General features: G+C 48.7%; 2 protein-coding genes across 2 annotated transcripts; one reads left to right on the top strand and one right to left on the bottom strand.

Annotated features, from left to right (window-relative positions):
- The first annotated feature begins 981 nt into the window (after nucleotides 1-981).
- On the top strand, nucleotides 982-8894 carry LOC135806557 (repressor of RNA polymerase III transcription MAF1 homolog). Its single transcript, XM_065320758.1, has 5 exons — nucleotides 982-1441; nucleotides 6368-6502; nucleotides 6623-6949; nucleotides 7202-7321; nucleotides 8052-8894. Exons 1-5 carry the CDS (start codon nucleotides 1359-1361, stop codon nucleotides 8143-8145), a joined length of 759 nt encoding a protein of 252 aa, XP_065176830.1. The 5' UTR covers nucleotides 982-1358; the 3' UTR covers nucleotides 8146-8894.
- Nucleotides 8895-10043: 1149 nt separating this feature from the next.
- Nucleotides 10044-16364, bottom strand: LOC135806555 (uncharacterized). Its single transcript, XM_065320754.1, has one exon. It carries the CDS (start codon nucleotides 15880-15882, stop codon nucleotides 10543-10545), a length of 5340 nt encoding a protein of 1779 aa, XP_065176826.1. The 5' UTR covers nucleotides 15883-16364; the 3' UTR covers nucleotides 10044-10542.
- Nucleotides 16365-16518: the final 154 nt, after the last annotated feature.

Below are 16518 nucleotides of genomic sequence, written 5' to 3'. Positions count from 1 at the left end.
TCCGATCGGCCGAGCATCATCTGCGCATGTCAGATCTGCAGAGCATTGACATACAGACGTACATAGGGACCCGGCAAATATGCCGGCACTAAATCAAGCATTTTAGGGTGCAAAAATCACATCAGCATTATCGGTGGTTTCGCGGGAATAATTGGCAGGATGGGTGATTTTTCGAGCATATTTACCCGGTAGAATGAAGTTGAAGGTGTGTCTTTACCACCATATTTACCCGGTGCCTACTTGTATTTATGACCATTCCTTACCGAGGAAAAGTACCGGTAATCCTGTGGTAGTTAGCGCATAATCATCACTAAGGCTATGGATGTCGTGGAACACATGGTGTTTTAGGAGCACCAAACATCTAAATTTCCTAAAGATTTTAGACGTAAACTTATTTTTCAAATTCCCCACGGGCATGTGTTGGGATACGAAGAAAAACCGAATTTCAAGCTTCAATTTATGAGCATTTCCGGGAATTATCGGCATGGTTTCAGGCATAATTGGCTGTATTGTAAGAATTGCGAGAAAGCATGATGGGTGATTTTTCGAGCATATTTGCCCGGTGCCTAGACGTACAGTCAACTACTTCGCTTATAATAACCATGGTTTATCTGGCCTGTTTTCGACTTTCTTGAAATTTTGAAACAAGAGGCGCTAGCTGAATCGTGAGTAAAAAAGCGCGGGGATGTGCGGGTCTCCGCGCACATGGGGTAACGGTCCCATCTACATGATCTACTCTTCTATCCGTAGCGATGACCGTGCAGCGCTGCAGCGCAGAAAGTCTGTAGCTTGAAAGCTGTGCATGCGCATGTACGGTGACCACTGACCAGCAGGGAGTCGTCAAATACCGGTATTTGACGACTCCCTGGTGACCTGGTATACGTACACGCGTAGCACACTAGCACTGCACTGCACTGCACCATTCACATGTCACGTCAAGCTCAAACTCAAACTACAACAGTACAAGTACAACAAGTCAAAGCGTTGTTTGTACCAAAAGTAGAGAGTGACGCGATTCCAGTGCCACTGCAAAGACTTTTCGCTGTCTTGCTCAATCCCCAAGTAAAAGTTTCCAGACGTGACAGATAATCCTTTCTCACTTCCCTTTACCAACCGATGCCTTTTATGTAGGCTTTGAAGTAACCGTAGTGTGACCTTTTATCCCTTTCCTCACCTTCTTCGCACAGTGTATTTGCAGTCAGCATACGAAAAAGAGAGCGAGGAAGGATTTCTCCTTTGACTTCTATGGCGTGCTCGCTCTTACTGTCCGTTCAGACTCTTTGTAACCATTACAGAAGTAGTGTCTTCAAGTCTTTTTCAAGACCGAAGTAGAAAGCTGAAGCTCTGAGACGAGCAAGATGAAGTATTTGCAGAATGCCCAGCTGGAGTGCATGAGCAACGCGCTGTGCACAGAGAATGGAGAAGTTCAGATCCAGTGCAAGTGAGTTACCCTTCAAAATGATTGCTCTTGCCGGTTTTGTCCTGGGTTGCTGGTTACATACTTGTGCTTAATCCTTTCAGTACTGGTAAATCATCAAAACCTGCAGTTGCCTTGATTCACAAGGCTTGCCGTACCCGTATCATCATGATCGTTGGCTTCCACTGAACATCTATTCTGACCGCTTTTCCTGTTTCGGGCGCTTACTTTTCTCCGTGATCATGGTGATCGTTACGCGTCTTTGGTATTTTTTGGAAAGAAGGGTGCCTAAGGTCTAGTTAGGATCTTGACGTTCTTGTGTGAGTGTTTGTCAGTGTTTACCAATACACACACACAGTGCACGCGCACACACACACACACACACACACACACACACACTCACACACACACAGCATGTACACCCATGGCAAGAGAAGCACGCAGATCTGCCAATACACTGGATACACATCCACAGATATTCTCTTATGGCAACTATAGCGGATAATATACGCACACGCTAACCCAGTGAGCAAGATCCGAAGAGTGCATGTACCGGCAAGAGAACACAAACAAGAGTGTGCGGCTCCGGGGAAATCGTCCCATGGCGAAGTTTTTTGTTTATCTGTCCCCGGGGAAAATTGCGATTCCGCGGCCGCGTTTTTTTCCGCGTTTTTTGCGATTTTTTAAAAGACCGCGTTTTCCGCGATTTTCCCGCGTTTTTTGAACTTTTTTGTTACACTACACGTACACACAGTGCACTGTTCGGTCAGCAACGTCTCATCGTGGCGGATTTTTACTCAAATATGACCAGTGCTTACACCAGAGACTTGTAACTGATTGATTTCACTACATACGAGGTGATTAGCAAAAATATTACACGTTTGTAAACTCGCCCTGCATTCATAGCCAATGCCCTTTTTTCATGACTTATAGTAGTTAACATGGTAGAATTGTCTATGTCTCGTGTCATGCCATCACAGTTCGACTTCCCTAACAGCAATGTAGACTTTCCCAGGTGACCCAAAATAGGTCGTTTTTCAGTCCTCAAAACACTTGTATATTCTTTTACATGTGTGTAAACCACAGGTAACATACCATAACAAGGCTATATGGAAACCTACACACCCATGTATAGGTACGCCACTACACAAATAACACGAATAGAGTCAAAACAGAACACAAATTCTTGCACTTTCAAGTGCCATCTTGAAAATTGACCCACACACCACACTCACAGCAGGAGCAAATCACCGCCATTAAACTTCAAAATAAAGAATGCCAAACTGGTGCTAGGACAAAAAGTAATAAACTGACATCAGGCAAGTAACATCCGAGCATTAGCAGACTGTGACCACATACTGAATGCAAAGCAGAAAGCCATCACTGAGTTAGACAAGTGCTGGCACCATTGATTCGCCCACACTCAACGGAGAGAAGCACTACTGAAGGACGCTGTGCTCAGGGCTGCCCGACTGTGAATGTGGACGGAGGAATCGCAGCTAGAAGCAAGGGAAGCAGTAGACGGCATATCCTCTGCAGCGAACGTGTCGGTAGATAAAGAAGACGTAGCAGAAACAGGTCCGCTTCCAACTGTGCTGGCGGCAGTCAAGTGGCTGGTGGCAAGGCTAGCATCTCCAGCTGGGACATCGTAAAACAATGATGCTAACTCTTGGAGCTTGGTCTCAGATTCACTGGCATTGGTTACATCCAGCTGGACGCGCAGAGCCTCCAATAGAACAGCATTGGTCGCATTGGCTCGGATGTCCGTAGTCTAAGTCAGCAACAGCAACTATGCTCTTTTCTGCCCGTTTTGGTTTGGCGTCTGTGTGGGGCCTGTGGCCGTCGAGCGCTCTACAGAAGGCGAGTTTTCATTGGAAAAGCCATCAGTGATGCCATCAGCAACAGCGGTTGCCGACCTAAGCTGCATACGCGACCTGGTTTCTTCCATATCATGCTGGTTTACACTATTGTTATAGCAATTTACTACGCACAACGAAATACTGAGGCCTCGTCACGGCATGGCGGAGTCGCAGAAACAAAAACTTCGGCTGCAACACGAACTATACTGATAATACTAACGGAATATCTAATCGAATGTCAAAGATTACTTCCTAAAGGAGATGTCTCGACGACAACGAAATTTAGTTTACAGAAAATGTAAAGAAATATCCAATGTAAAATTTTCGCTAATCACCTCGTACTCACTGAAAATTGCCGCACATCAATATTATTCACCGCATATTTACCGCATATTTACCGCAAATTCACCGCAAATTATGCCTTATTATGCCGCGTTTTTCCCCGCGTTTTTTGCGATTTTTTCCGCAATTTTTCCCGGGGACAGGTTTATGTCAAAGTGACTCACCGTTGCTGCAGCTCGCACTGGTTCACATGGTCATTTTACCGTATCGCCAAGATGATTTCTGTTGCGATTGCTGCTTGTCGTAACAAAGGTGTAAATAGCACGCGAGATCCCTGCTATCGCCTTATGGTAATTTAGCACTGAATAAGCCACGGAACCTATGATATGACGGGTTTCCATGATTCATAATTACCGTATTTTCCAGACTATCGCCACCCCCACCCCCTCTTTTTGCCACAAAATGCAGACATCTATCCTATTTACCACCGTTACTTATTTGATCACCTGAGTATAAGCCACACCTTCTCCCCCCCCCCCTTTTTTTGGGTGAATTTTGAGTGTTCGAAGATTAACCCTCTATTGGCCGATTAAAATATACACAAGCCCACGCAATCGCCAAGCCTGTACCTAAATTGGACGTAACTTTAGTTTGCACTGGGCAAATTCCACGATCTTGGGCATCCTGGAAAGGCCTTGACGAAAAGGAGCACAATGAGCGTACACTCGACTCTACGGGCTGCACTGGCCCAGCGCTGCAAGCCAGGGAAGGCCCACCAGCGCTGGGCTCACGCTCAAGATCTATCTCTATCCACCATTTCACTCCTGTTGCTCGTATCAAACTCAAAAAAATTCGTAGAGACTCCTGGGAACCTACGTTTCAAGTTGAATCGGTGTAGCCTTGTCAACAGGTGACGTAAGCAGGGAAAATCCCGGCCGTTGACCCACACATCGTGCTCTGAGCGCAAATTTCCCGGGACCAACATTACGAGTGCTATTACGAGTGCTATAACTCAAGAACCACTCTTTGTATCGCTTTGAAAATTGTTTGAGGCGACAGCTGAGAGTTTTCTCTTCGACCTACATATTTCGATCTCTCCGAAAGACCGAGATTTGACCAAGTTACGATAATTTCAAAATGCCTACCCCATCGAACATCGGTGTTCGATCAATGTATGGGCCGGCCAATAAAGGGTTAAGTGCGGCTTATGCTCCGGAAAATACGGTACCTGAACAAAAACTTCACCAGGAATGATTTTCTGCGGAAGAGATTCGGAGTTTGAAAAGTTTGGCAGGTGACCTGCCCATGAACGTATGTTTCAGATCATGGATGGCCTCGCATCATGCAGTTGAGCAAAGAGCAAAGTTCGCACAATATTTGTAGCAGCGTCCATGACCTGGCTGTAGTATGGTATCGGTACAACGTTTATACGATTTCTTGCTCTGCATGCAGCGTGAAGCAGGACGTTCAGCATAATCCGGGAGCTACAGTCTACTCATTGGAAACTGCCACCCTTATTTTTTCAAATTTACATCTTAGGGCATGTTCGATTGGCAGGATCCACTGGATTCGCACTCTTTCGATTGGTCGAATCCGGATTCGGATCCTTTGGATTTGGATCCGGTCGACCCACCTCGGGGAGCAGGGTTGACTGGGTCTACCGGATTCTTTTTTTGCCAAAAATCGTACTCTGTACGTGATACGTGTGCAAATGGTGGGAAATAAAGTGATGATGCGGAAATCGTTGCTTTCTTTCATGGAAACCCTCCGAGTCTCCGACGGCAGAACTTCACATGACGTGATGGACCCGTACACATTATTTGCACCCTGTGCATGGTAGATACAGGGTTGTACGCAACCCTTGTTGGGTTCAACTTTCTTGTGGGTTATGAACTCTTGACGTCATGCGCGCTGTACGCCAAACGACCGACGTCACGAGATTTGCGCAGTATATCGTAGGGCATAGACCAGTGTACAAACTTCCGTAACTCCGTTAAACATAGGTCAATCAATACACCGTTTGAAAGGTCTTGAGCTCAGCTTTCCAGGGATACGAGAGAGCTTGGAAGCTCAGGGCCCTACGCTATGCTTTTTTGCCTTGATGACCTAGGCAAAAATAAGCATAGGGATGTTATAAAAATTTCATTTTTCCTTATTTTTTCAAGGCATAACCTGGGATTCGAACCCGCACTATCGCCCTACATGCATTCCCCGATAGACTTCGCATTCATACTCATTCTTCCAAGTTTCTTCACGTTATGATCTTGCATTTGAAAGCCCTATTTGAATATTGTGACCAGCTGTTTGTGGCCAGCTGTCTTTGATGGTACGGTACGGGACAGATACGGGATAGGGCCAGGCGTGATACAAACAAACAAATAAATAAATACCAAATTAAAGCTGTGTGGACCCTGGCTAGCGCCAGACGTTACTGAAGTAACGTCTTCTGCATAGCTACGGGAATAAAGTTCTTTGCGATAGGACAACATGTTGATGGAGCAGCGGCGGAGTGAACACGGAAATTTCGGCCCTGGGCGATCATGATTTTTTTTTAGTTTTTTTGCGTGCCCGGGGCCGTTTGGCACGGCACATGCATGATGGACACCAAAGGAAGCACGTGTACCTCAGCTACAGCTCGTTTAGCGAATCCAGATACACGCATACCCCAGGGCAGTGAACCGCATTTCATGTGCCCTCTTCTTTTCCTTGTGCGTAGCCTGAACCGTAACATGTTATCATGGTTTAGGTTGATGCTTATTGTAATCCGGAATAAAACATGGTGTGTGTGGATTGTGTATGCTGTGTTTAGACTGGAGAGCTACTCGTGTAAGATGACATCGGATGACAAGCGCCAGTTCAAACTGCACAGCCACGATGCTCCCGAGTACCAGGCTCTTTCTCCGCCGCAAGCTGTCTACCAAGCTGGTTCACCAGTCGATGGCTGGTGAGTTGCCTACTTCATCTGTAACGACTACTACCTACATGTATAATGAGGCCTGCCTAAGTCCATGTGACATGCCGGTATCTCTGTTCGTGTTGTGCTATTTCTGTTGCTGCTGTCCAGTTTGTCTGGCTCGTTCAAGCGTAGTGTCAGCGATGCATACAACAGCAGCTCCTTACCAGTGGAGGGCATGCTGCCGTTTGTACAGAGCTGCGATGTGCGCACTCTGTATTATCTGATTGCCACCATGAACGCTTCCTTCCAGCCAGACTACGACTTTTCCAATGCAAAGTCCAACTCATTCAGCCGTGAACCAAGCTACAGTTTTGTGGCCAGTGCAATCCGCACAGTCATGTCGGGCAGTCGGTGTGAACAATTCAGCAGACTAGAGTCACCGCTGTGGAAATCCATTGGGACAGAAGTCGACCTCTCCTCCTGTGAAATCTACAGGTACGCTCACAAGTGTCTGTTGCGGGGTTTCCTGTCTTTCTGAACTATGCCTGTGTGTGCCTGGGGGTTGTGGTTCCTGGGCCTTTTGCACAGCTGTGTGTGTTTGTGGGGTGGGGTATGTGTGTGGGTGCGTAGGCTTTCTTGAGAACATGGGCAGTAGAACTATTGTGAACTAAAATGCGTGTCTGCGTGCGTGTCAGAGAACTAATTACATTTGCCACGGTGTGTATTTTGTGTGCTCGTGTCCTGCAGCTACAATCCTGACCTTCACTCTGACCCCTATAGCGAAGAGGGAAACCTCTGGTCATTCAATTATTTCTTTTTCGACACCAAGCAGAAACGCATCGTTTTCTTTTCCTGCCGCGCCACAAGGTACTAATTGCTCAGATGTTGTATGCATAACGTTACTCCTTTAGCGCCCGCAGCTGCTATTGAAGTGCTACGTACTGTTACTGGTGCAGCATTTGCCAATGAAACCGATGGTAGATATCACTTGGGGTTTGGTGTGCACTCAACTAACCAGTGTGCATCTACATGTACTGTTCCTTCATGCTCTTGCTTCCACTAGCATAGGTCATCAGTCTATTCACATCTATATTTGCATCTATCCATGGCTAGCACAATGTAGTGCTGCTCATGATCTGGTAGAGTTCAGAGAAACTTCCAAAGGGTGTGTAGTCGATTGGAAGTACTGTTCAGATCATCAAGTAATGCCGGAGCACCCATCTTGACTTTACAGCCAGGGAAGAGAAAGGTGCATCGCCGAGTGCAACTACAAAGTTTGTAAAAGTCATACGTAACGTTGTACGAACTTGTGTGTACTCGGGTCAGGCGTGGCTGACTATTCCTGTGTGGAGCTCGCTGCCCCGAAGGTGATATAAGTGCAGATTGGCTGCGCCATATGCAATATGTTTGCTGAAATTGCAATAATATCACTTGTATAGCCTGCAAACAGTACTCGTTCATCCCCCCGTTCCGAAACATGATCACGATGATTTCCAGGTGGTGGGGTGTGTTCAAGCCACCGGACGGTAGTAAGCACCGGCGATGGCTGATTTTTGTGACTACATGTCTGTGTCTCTTGTTGTTTCTTGTGCTTCAGTGTGTCCGGCATGAACAGCCAGGATGAAAGTGGAGGTGATTTTGAGGATGAGATTCCAACGGACTGGACAGATGAATTTGAAATGGACTATTGATATACCCGTTGTTCCCATCCTGACATTGATTACCCCTTACATGTACCGGTATGCAAGCAAGTACGACCAAGCTCTCTCTCTCTCTCTCTCTCTCTCTCTCTCTCTCTCTCTTGTATGCAAGTAACTCCATACAGTCTTGCTCGTATCTTGTACAATATATTGCAATTATCTGATGTTGACACATTTCCACTCATAGTTATATCACGAAAGTTATCAACTTGATACTGCCCTTGTTTTGTTAGCACAATAATTGGAACTCACTATTTAGACCACCAGCTTGATAAGTTGATCTCATGCGTTCTTGCTTTTTTTTTGTTGCATTTGTGCACCTTGTACCATGTATCTCTCTCTCATGTTGTGTTTTGTTTCCTTTTGGCATGCTGCACTCGGCCCGGAGTCGTGTGTAGTAGTGTCTGTGAGTAGAGATAGAGAATGGCTCCCCCTTCCCATTCTCTTGTCCTTCCTGCTCGAACGTAGGCTGCATTTAAGGTCACGGTCGTTTTTTCTTTTATGTGGCCATTAGCGGGCAATTTTCTTGTGTATTCTTTAGAAGTGACATAGATCGTCATGTTCTAGAGATACGTTAGTAGTGTGTACCTGTTAAGCTTTCCCTTTATTCCTGATGCTATGTTGGCTGGGCCAATCTGAATCCGTTGTGTTGGTCGTCAATGCCCATCTTACTGTTAATATCACCTTGGCCTTCGGTCAATCTTTCGTTAAGTGTATCAATAAATCCTTGCCGAATTGAATAGTGGACTCTCGCTTTGATTGTTTGTCACCCTGGCATGGTCGGGCGTCTTGGTCTGCTATCAGATCTTGCCCTGCTGCCAGCCAATCAAGATCATTTTTATTATGAACCTGATGCCAGTTTACATCAGAGAGTACACTCCACATGATTGCAGTATAGTAGTTACGTTTTTCAAAAAAATAAATCAATAAATGTTAATATACCCTCAAAAAAAAGTATAGTAGTCTGCACTCGATGCCTGGTTTACATACAGTCAGTACTAGCAAGAGTAGATCAGAGTGCAACTCGCGGATGGGTAGGCCCACGGCGGAATTTTTTTGTTGACGTAATCTTTTCGACGACGCACGAGCTGCGAGTCTTTCGGAAAGTTTTCCCTCGTGGCCTTGGTCGGCTTTACACTACAAGGTCCGTGCCCAGCACGTGCTCTGCGGCGAAATGCGCATTCTTCTGAAAAAAGGTGACGTCAACAAAAAATTCCGCCGTGGGCGGGGGTATCTGCAGATTGTGCAGGAGAGATCCGGAGTTGCACACTCTTGTTTATCTACTCTTGGTACTAGTCATTACGTTTGCAATGCATCACAATCAGGGAGTTGTACAAACAGCTTGTATGACTCCCTGATCCCAACACGGTAACTGTGTGGAGATCTTAGCATGGCAACTCAAGAATGGAATATTGGATATGGCATTACCGCAAGGTACTGGGATCACGTTTTGTGCCCCCCCCCCCCCCCACTTGTTTCATGAAAACATGCTGTTTTGCTCCCATCAAGAAACGGACGTGAGTGAGACACAGAGAGAGAGAGAGAGTGAGTGAGAGGAGAGAGAGAGAGACAGAGAGAGAGAGAGAGTGAGTGAGCGAGAGGAGAGAGAGAGACACAGAGAGAGAGAGAGAGAGTGAGTGAGCGAGAGGAGAGAGACAGAGAGAGAGAGAGTGAGTGAGCGAGAGGAGAGAGAGAGACAGAGAGAGAGAGAGAGAGAGAGAGAGAGAGAGAGACGAGAGAGAGAGAGAGAGAGAGAGAGAGAGAGAGAGAGAGAGAGAGAGAGAGAGAGAGAGAGAGAGAGAGAGAGAGAGAGAGAGAGAGAGAGAGAGAGAGAGAGAGAGAGAGAGAGAGAGAGAGAGAGAGAGATCATACAAGACAAGTAGGCTGGAGATGTTGCGAAACATGTTCTGTAGTCAACTGACAGAGGGCTAAAAAAAGATCACACTGGATCGTACCTTGGTACGGGTAAGCACTACAAGACGTGAGCGTATAATAACTACTTGAAGTACAACACTACTAAACAGCCTAAGGGGAAAGGATAGGGGTGAGAAGCAGACAGCAACTTCGCTCAAGAGCCAGAATAAAACACTAATATCATGGCCGAATGCAGGTAGAAAACATAGAGGAAATATAATTTCTTAGAACTCGACAAGCTTCATAAAAAAACAAGACTCATCAAACAGATCGCCCAGCCCAAGCACGACGAGACAGGATAAAAAGGGGAGAGGGCGGATTAACGCTACATATAAAAACATACGCACAATGGGCCAGCCACTTGAGTGCAGATAACGAATGAAATATACCATCTCAAGTTCATGATACAGACTTGTTCTGTCAGGCAGACCATCTAGCCAAGACAGAGATATAAACTAGCTATGTACACTGGGGTCAGGGTGCAGCTGCAAGGCCGGAGCGAGACAGGTACGCCTTGGCCGTCCGATCATAGCTGCACCGGTTCCTAAGAGCATTGACAACGCTGTCAATGGCAATACTGGTGCTGCTGCTGCTCGCAGTACGTAGAGATGAACTGCTAGCATCCCGACTAGTACTGGCAGCACTGTCATCCAGGCGAGAAGAGTCCAAGCAATGTACTTGCAGCGATGAAAGTAGGTGTCCAACCTGTGTGTCTGAGCTGCTCTCTTCGGACTCGGTGAAGCGATACAGGGCGCTGTTGCTGTCATGGAATGCAGGCATTCTCGTCGATGGTCCTGATTGGCTGTCATCCACAGGGCGAATGACACCGAAAGAGAGCAAATGCTGCGCAAGACGCTGGCGCGATTGCAGCGCCCCTGATAATCCAAACTGGCCACATCGAGCTGCCAGGCGTTGGCTCAGCTGTCCACCGGAGAAACATTTCTTCTTAGCGTGTAGATCAGAATACAGAGCAGTGACTAGACCAGGCGGGATGTTCATTCCGTTCTGACCTGCAGCAGTATCAGGCTGGCGGTGGCTAAGTCGCTGATGAAGCGATGCAAGACTGCCTGTAGGCATGGTGAACACATCAAGCAGCTGCAGAAGAGGACGTGCAACATTGGACACCAGCTCCATATCCAGACCGGCCTTGCAAGAGTGGAAGAACTGCATGAAATGAGCAGTAACACGCAAGAGGAAGCACGCCCGGTCATCCAGACGAACCTTCTTCTTCTCTGTTTGCCAGTCGGCAAAGACCTTGTGAATGTTCTGCACCGTCATCTTCCATAGGACCAGCAGGAGAGATTGGAAGCACTCCTCATATAGCGCCAGCTTTATCTTGGATAAATGGCGTGAAAGGTAGAGATCAAGAGGCTGCAGATGCTCACCCAGAGAGTAGGAAGCAGGCAGGTGTAACGAGAGCAGTTCCTGGAGACACGGTGCAGCAAACTGGTTGATGCGATAGGCAATGATGTAGATCATGCCGTCCAGGACCTGGCCAAGGTGTGCGCAGACGTCGTTGCAACGCTTGTCCGTCTTTCCCGTCACTGCAGGACCTAGTGCAAGGCTGGGCGTGAATGGTAGGCCGCTGTCTCTACCGGGTAGTTGCCACTTCTGACACACCTGGCCAAGCATGATGGACTGCAACAACGGGTAAGCGGAGAGTAGAGACATCACATTATTCACACGCGTGCACATCTCGGCAGCTATTGGCTCTATACCAGGTAAGCCACCACCAAGACCACCGGTGGCGCATTGGGCTGAGCATGGGACAGAACTGTAGCGAATGGGTGCTCGTCCGGCTGCGCTCTCTGCTGTTGCATCGGGCGTAGGACTGGCGGCTCTACTGCTGCTACATCTCTGTGACGCATCATGGTGACGACAGCCCCAGAGCAAGCAAGCTTCACGCTGTGCCTTGATATGATCGAGCAGACTCTGGCCGATGAGATGCGCAGCAATGCCTTCAGGAATGCCGCATAGATCAGCACAGAGCATGTTGTCAGCGTACAAGGTTGCACACTCCGACAGCATGTCCAATGCACTCATGAAGACGTGATGGTACATAGCACATGCTGTAGCAGCAACATCCATTGATTTGTGCCACTGGACATCAGCTACCTCTGTTTCATCACCGACGGATGACACACTGACTGACCGAACTCGACCGGACACCAGTGCAACAGGCGTGGGAGAACTTGCTGCCGAGTTGTTCAGCCCGCCACTGCCACTGTTGCTGCTTCCACCAATCAGAGCTGAGGTTGGGCAGATCACGTCTGTCAGCATGGCAACGGTGTTTGTCAAACGTGACAGAACAACAACGAAGTCAATCAGTGAACTGGAGACGGGAAGGTTTCGGTCAACACCTGGTAATACTGCTTCATGATCAGCCATTGAGCCGGTAACAAAGTTGGGCGCGAGAGATGATTGCCAGCTATCAGTGCGTATTGAGTCATTGCTTTGCGCTGAGATCTTGCGCTGAAAGGCAGAACTGTCCGGTCGACTGTGATAGGGATGGAAGGCACCGTCACTGCGAGGCATTGAACTACTTCGGTGTTCTTGCGGGTGCTCATTACCAGTTGTCGGCGCTCGCGATGAAGATGAGCGAGAAGCTGCCACCGCAGTTCCCCGATCTTGGCTGCTATCTTCCGATTGCGATGCCACCCATTCTTCAATGCGCGTTCTACTGACAGAATCATGACGATCTCTCTCTGAGGATGGCTGGGCACCACCGGTAGCAGAAGCAGCAATAGCAACTGGCTTCACAGGACTTCCAAACATACCACCACCACCACCACCACCACCTGCAGCAACAGCAGCATAGTGGCCACCCATAACTGTACTGTCGTCATCACCACCGCCGCCTGCATGAGCTAGAAGAACATGACGCGACTCTGGGCTTGTAGGCACAGGTGAAGGCATGAACTGAGATGCGCTGCGCAGGTCGGGAGCGCCGGCAGGCCTAGCCATGGGTTTGAATAGCGCATTCTTGTGAGAGTGGATGACACTCAGGCGAGGAGCCTGCAGGACGGCTGGACGCGCCGGGATCAGGTTGTCACTGCGAAACAGAACTGGACGCTGAACATGCTGCTGCTGCGGCTGTTGCTCAACAGAGGATGATGTAACTGGCAGGGGACCGCTGCTTCGTCGACTACCATGCTGAGAGCTTGACAGGCGGTTTTCAGAGGTAGGAAGCGGACTGAGCGATTCTGATGACTCGCGACACATGAATGTCAGCACTGGTGTGTGAGAGAGCAGCTTGCCCTCGTCAAGCGGCAAAGACAATATGCGGTCAAGCGAATTTTGCAGATCATTGGATGCCAGGGAGCGCTGTAGAAGGGAGGTACGGCGAGACGTTTGGCTGTCCTCCAATGATGCTACTGATGGCAATGATGAAACGTGTGTCCTGGAATCTGTCGGCACATAGGACTGGCTTGGAACTTCGGATCTGGAGAGGTTCAATGACCCTGCCAGTGCCATGTTGGACGCGGTTTCATGACGGCTGAAGGCTGACAGCTCTGGATCTCCAAAGAGACTTGACATGGGCGACACAGAAGACTGCTCCATCGTACTGCGCAGGCCACGCATAACCGGCATGACAGGTGTAGACGTGATGGCCCCAGAGTCAGGTGCTGCTGTAAGCGGCACTCGGACAGCACCGGCGGCAGCAGCAGCAACAGCGTTAGCACGGGACTCGAAGCCGGGCAGCGTGAGCGTACTCCACTTGTCATTGATACAGGCGGTGAGTAGCCAACGCACGGCATGCTTCTGTAGCACATGCAACCATGACAGTACCAAGCGGAAGAACGGTTCACGCCAAACCTGCTCTGACACAGCAATGCAGCCGACCCAGCACTTGTCGAGTTCTGCCAAGCGGTACATCAGTGCAAGCATGTCTAGCTCAAGTTGCTCACTGGGATGCTGGAACTGGCATAGCTCTTGGACATCTTTCATCAACAGCTGGTAGAAGGAACGTCGTCCCAGCTGGCTAATAGAAAAGTAGCGTTTGAACGATGGCTCGTAGAAGTCAGCCAGGCCCAGTACTTCGTTGCGAATCTCAACCAGGAGGCCGTTGAGTAGAGCTGGTGTGAGCGGCTTCACAGCCGACATGATCTCCAGCTCAGCAGAGAGCACCGTCTTGTGGTACTCAAAGCGCCACTCAAAGCCATCGTCCAAGTAGCGTTGTAGCCAGTGTGATACCGACTGTCCAGGCTGGTTGGTCAGATAGCGTTGAGTAAACAGAACCAGCGACAGCAGCTGCAGCATGGACGCGATGCCATCGGGCGGTGCATTGCCAGGAAAGAGGATGTGTATGCGAGTTAGCGCGTGGTCAATGTGACTATGCAGCGTGGCCACGGCTTCATGAAGTCGCTCCAGTTCACTCTTGACTGCGGTGGTGCGCTGTGATGGCTTGACAGGCAGCAGCTCCAGTACAGCCAGCAGCGAGACACAAACATGTCGGCAGAACCACACGTCGTGCTCCATGTTCTGGCTCAGCAGACGCAGGTAAGCAATGCGACAAAACAGCTCACCAACACCGAACCGTAGCGCAAACTCCTTGAGCAAACGTCGAGCAGTGGGCAGCAATGGAACACCAGGGTGGCCCTTGATCGACTCCTGCTGGTGCACAACACGATCTAGCAGTTGCATATATGCGGCGTGGTGATCAGCACGTAGCAAGCGTGTGGACAGACTCGATGAGGATGCAGATGATGATGTTCTGGATGGATGGGGCAGAGAATAGTGCCAGAAGCGATTCAGCAGCTGCTTGATGTGCTGTTTCTCACCTTGAACCCATTCATCATACGCTTGCGGACATAGAAACGCAGTTGGCCGATAGAACTGGTGCGAGTTATTCTCTAGTACGCTGAGCCTTGCCATCAAATGCCGGGCAAGCACCTCACTGTATGAACGACGGCCCACGGCATCGCGCAAGTCATGCTCCGTGCACATCTGCTGCTGCTCAGTCTGCTGGAATACCAAGCGAACAAGCTCGCGTAGCATTTCCGTCGTCACTGAGTCCAGCGCCGGTGGCTCTGCACCTTTCTTGATTCCCTGACGATCATACTGGTGCTCTATGGAGGACACAAACGACGACAGCTCACCTGTTGAGCCAAAGTCTTTCTCCAAATTGGCCAAGGCACTGGCAGCAGCACTCATCCGCAGTGACGGCACTTCCTTGTCCCCAGCTGTAGCAGCACCACCGAAAGAGAACCCTGCTGTGGCTGTGACGTCTGTTGGTGTAGCTACCATTGCGGGCGTAAACGGACTCGGTGGACCGGGGGCAGCAAGAACAGGCAAGAAGGCACTCAACAAAGAGCTCTGATACAATGTGAGGTTATCACCAGCCAGCACGACCTCGCTTCCACGGCGTGGGTTTTGCCGACTGCTCCGATTAGCCACGCCATGTCGGGGATGCACTGCACGATGCTGCTGTGGTGGTGGCGGCGAGGTGGGCTCCGGTACAGTATTATCATGCACCACTCGTACAGAATTAATGACATGTCGCCGACCAGCCAATGTCAAACAGCAGCGGTTCTTCTCTAGGTTCAGATAGTAGTCATGTACTGGAGTCACTAAGCTGCCATGTTTGAGGAGAGCTTGGCCTTCATGGGAGTGGGAATGCCAGGCGGTTGTAAGGATAGGATGGCTACTTTCCTGACCCACAACTCGCAGCTCAGGCGAACCCCACAAGCTAGCTTCGCTATCCAACAAACTTTCCAGGCATGGCTGGAACTTGGTGACAGGGTTCGTTGGTTGCGTCTGTAAAGACCAAGAACTAATGGCACTCTCTCCGCCACCCCGGAGTCGGTGGTCCATTTCAATCTCACACGGCTGTGCGTAGTCAGCTTCCTTGTCGTAACTCAATCGATGCCAAACATGGCCTCATTCCATACCACGAAACTATTACGGAAAACACTTGTAAGTCAAATGCCGTCCACGCATTATGTTGCATTGAGTTCGAACAATATGTTGGTTTTGAAGTTTGAACAGATATCCAGATAAGAGACGAGGGCGCGATTTGAAAGTTCAGACAGTTCACAACGATCGATGTACGACCCAAATCACGTACAATAATGACTTTTGTAGACTGAACAAGCTTGCTAGAAATGATGATTAGAAAAGGCCATGTACGAGTACTGTTTCTTTTCAAGACGATCACAAAACCTTCACTAGCAACAGTTACAAAAAAACTCTTGGCCGACTTCGGCCTGGCAAGCTGGAAATCTACGTCGCTTGTCGTTGAGCTTTGTTGTCATCAGTACGAGTACAGGCCACCTGTCAGATGCTGGCAAGATAAACATTTGTAGTGTTTTTCACCAATAGACCCAGCTTACTTGATCTTGAGCATGCTTGCTATGACTCCGTGATTTTCTGTTGGTTGCTTTTCTGCTGTGCGAATAAAAAAATAAATAAAAAATAAACTTGAGCATGAGCGAGATACGGGAAGAAAGA

This window comes from Sycon ciliatum, chromosome 1 (assembly GCF_964019385.1).
Source record: "Sycon ciliatum chromosome 1, ocSycCili1.1, whole genome shotgun sequence".
Classification (NCBI taxonomy): Eukaryota; Metazoa; Porifera; class Calcarea; order Leucosolenida; family Sycettidae; genus Sycon; species Sycon ciliatum.
The sequence above is the reverse complement of the archived record's forward strand: the minus strand, read 5'-3'. Positions and strand labels throughout refer to the sequence as shown.

Excerpts from the sequence above, each read along its gene's own strand:
- LOC135806557 (XM_065320758.1), top strand. The coding sequence starts at position 1,359 with ATGAAGTATTTGCAGAATGCCCAGCTGGAGTGCATGAGCAACGCGCTG. Across the intron at positions 6,950-7,201 it reads TCCTCCTGTGAAATCTACAG|CTACAATCCTGACCTTCACT; the intron begins GTACGCTCACAA and ends CGTGTCCTGCAG. Across the intron at positions 7,322-8,051 it reads TTTTCCTGCCGCGCCACAAG|TGTGTCCGGCATGAACAGCC; the intron begins GTACTAATTGCT and ends CTTGTGCTTCAG.
- LOC135806555 (XM_065320754.1), bottom strand. The coding sequence starts at position 15,882 with ATGGACCACCGACTCCGGGGTGGCGGAGAGAGTGCCATTAGTTCTTGG.